The sequence below is a fragment of the Alligator sinensis genome, unplaced genomic scaffold (genome assembly GCF_000455745.1).
Source record: "Alligator sinensis unplaced genomic scaffold, ASM45574v1 scaffold19_1, whole genome shotgun sequence".
Classification (NCBI taxonomy): Eukaryota; Metazoa; Chordata; order Crocodylia; family Alligatoridae; genus Alligator; species Alligator sinensis.
Genome location: NW_005841916.1, coordinates 1,342,215 through 1,345,274, shown reverse-complemented (window position 1 = coordinate 1,345,274; position 3,060 = coordinate 1,342,215). Strand labels below are relative to the sequence as shown.

At 45.9% G+C, this 3,060-nt stretch overlaps 1 protein-coding gene across 1 annotated transcript in view; it reads left to right on the top strand.

The window, feature by feature from the left end:
* IGSF3 (immunoglobulin superfamily member 3) overlaps positions 1-3,060 on the top strand; it is a 147,660-nt gene that overhangs the window by 110,250 nt on the left and 34,350 nt on the right. Inside the window, 1 exon segment of the mRNA XM_006018883.2 lies at positions 841-1,245. Within this exon segment, the coding sequence (XP_006018945.1) occupies positions 841-1,245 (405 nt within the window).

The following is a 3,060-nucleotide window of genomic DNA, read 5'->3' as shown; positions in this document are numbered from 1 at the left end:
AAAAAAAAAAAAAAAAAAAAAGTTGATTCCTCTCTTAAACCAGGGTTGTGCCCCTTTAATCCAGAACTGACAAACATGCTGGCTTCTGTGAGTACATCTGGAGAGTTAAGGGCCTGAGAACTTAAATCTGATTCTTGTGTGGTCATCAAGAAAAGTCCTTTCATACTTCACAAAACTATCTTGTCCTGAGGAGGCAGTTCAACCAGACTTCTCAGGCTTGCAGTCTCTGCTCTGAGCAGGGACTGACAGCGTGTTTTCCTGGGGAACAAATGGTTGCTGTTGTGTCTGCTAGAACTCCTCCAGTGATAAGATGCAGAGATTTTGCAATGGGCAATTAATATGGTACCTTTTCCTTTCATGAATGCTCATTAAACACATTTCCAGAGTCTTTACTTCCCAAAATTAACCTATTTTTTTCAGTCATTACATGGCCCAGACCTCTTCTAGAACAACATAGGCAAGCAGGGTTCTTGAGACCATTTTGATGAAGTGGCCTCATGCTAGAGGAGATTCTTCTCTTCCATTTAGGGTTTCAGGTGTTATCTTTCCACCTACTGGGAACCAAATAACCTATCTGTAGCCAGTTTGGGAATTGCCTATCCAGACTCTTGCTATTGTTATGTGTTTGCTTTCAAGTACTGTTTGACGTTTTAACTTTTAATGTGACTTGACAATCGGGAACTGGGAGAGTCAGTGTCATGTGACGGTCCCAGTATTCCTGGGCCATACTTGGAGAATTACTGCTCAGACCATTGCCTACTAACTGCTTTGTGCCAGGCCTCATCTTTCAGAGCTTTGCCAATTCTCTAAAGCCTTCCTTTTGTTTGTCTTTTTCTTCAGAGGCTGGTTTTGCTGTCACAGCCATATCCCGCACTCCCGGGGTGACCTACAATGAGTCATTTGACCTACAGTGCATCATCAAACCACACTACCCATCCTGGGTCCCTGTCTCAGTGACATGGCGGTTCCAGCCAGCGGGCAGCACAGAATTCCACGACCTGGTCACCTTCACTCGGGATGGCGGGGTCCAGTGGGGGGAGAGATACATGGGCTTCCGGACCCGCACTGCCATCGAGAAAGCAGAGTCTAGCAATAATGTGCGCCTCAGCATCAGCCGTGCCAGCGACACAGAGGCAGGGAAATACCAGTGCGTGGCTGAACTGTGGCGGAAGAACTACAACAGCAGTTGGACGCGACTGGCTGACAGAATCTCTAACCTTCTAGAGATCAGAGTCCTGCGGCCAGGTAAGTGCCTTGGTGCTGCATCCTGCGGGTGGTGCCGGGAATCTAACATCCAGCACTTTCATCTTTCAAGCCAAGCCAAGTTACTGTTGGCCTGGATCCATCTGCATTATGGATGTTTCCTCTGGGTGGAGGATGGCATTTATATTGTCTTGTCTGTCATCTGTCTTGCAAGGAAAAGATACTCAAAACCTGTACAACACTAATGTAAGTGGCAGATACTTTGCTCTTCCTGGTAGGCTTGTGAGTGGAACAAATGGAGCTCTGAAGGCAGTTGACATTTGCTGGTAAGAGCTGTATCTAGTACAACGGTAGCAGGAGGCTGTGGGCCAGGACATCAGTGGGTTGGGCATGACAATGTAAAGGGATGATATGGAGAGCCTGGGCCTGTGCTGCTTCTGGCTTTTCACTGTACATTAAGAATTCATGAAAGTAAAAGGACTAAATTCACTTTCTGGCTAAAATTCCCAAAGGGAAGAGATGAAACCCCCTGAAAACATGCTTGTGGCTCCAGAAAAGTCCTTTGGCAAGTATGTAAAAGGACAGGTATGACTAGGCAGAAGGCCAGCAAGAACTACTAACATTGCTGTCTCCTTATTTACACTTAAGGAAAAAGCCATCTCTGATCTGCAAATTGCTCGCATTGCTATTCCTACTTCTCAGGTACACATCCTCCCTCCTTTTATTCCCCAATTGTTGCATCTCTTCCTGTACCTTAGTCCAGCACACCCCTGTTCCTGGATCTTGCCACCACTGCTAGTAACTGTCAAGTTATCATAGCACTGCACACACTCTCTGTTGCAAGCCCTCGCATCTCTGTGAGTAATGCTCTTTCTTTTAATGTGTTGCCTCTGTATCTTTGCAAGAGGTTTCCAGAAGTGGGTTTGGGATACCCACCCTCTGAGTGTTAGACTGCTGGACACTCAGTTGGAAGTGCTGATTTTCAGAAATGCAAGGTACCCACATTCAGGAAGTCAGACTTTTTCGAGTTGGACCCCTGCACTCCTCTTGTTGCTAGTCACTTCTGAAAAATTTGGCTCATGTTGGGCTTTTAGGGCATCGATACACATGCAGCAAGGCTGCTCCAATGCACTGTAATTACAGCACATCAGAGCAGACTCAATCGCATCTGCTAGAGCATGGTAATTACTGCACTCCAGCAGACTCCAGCATCATGTGTATCAGCATCCTTGTGCTGAAAAATGGCAGCAGGGGGGCTTTAACTAAAGCTTATTTGATGAGCTTTAGTTAAAATGCCCCCACCACCATTTTTCAGCACAGGGATGCTGATACACATGACACTTTCAGAGCCGAGACATTTTCCAAGAGCCACTCTAATTAAAGTGCCCTCCCTCCTCGAGCACATGTATAAACACCCTATAAGTTTCTTCAGTGCTTTCACACTTTCTTTCACATTCCTTCTGAGGTGAGACTCCTTACTAGTGCTTTTTTCCCCTCCCTCTTTCCCCATCTGGAGTGTTGCTCCTTTGGAAGAACTGGGCGACAACCTATAGCCTGAGACTGCAGCAATCCATCCACAATTATCTGCCCCAGTTTCCCTGCTTCTTCCCACCTTTCCCCCTACCCCCTGTAATCCTTTCATTTGGAATTGAGCTCTTTGCTGTTTTCCTGCCCTATGATAAGTGTCCAATTATCTGGGGTGCTCGTAAGATTGGGTTGGTGATATTCATCATAGATGATTTCCCTGCAAAATGGGCTTGATAATAAATGGTTGCCAAAATAGATTCATAGATGCTACGGTCAGAAGGGACCTCAATAGATCATCGAGTATGAAAAAATGCATAAGCAGGAAAGAGT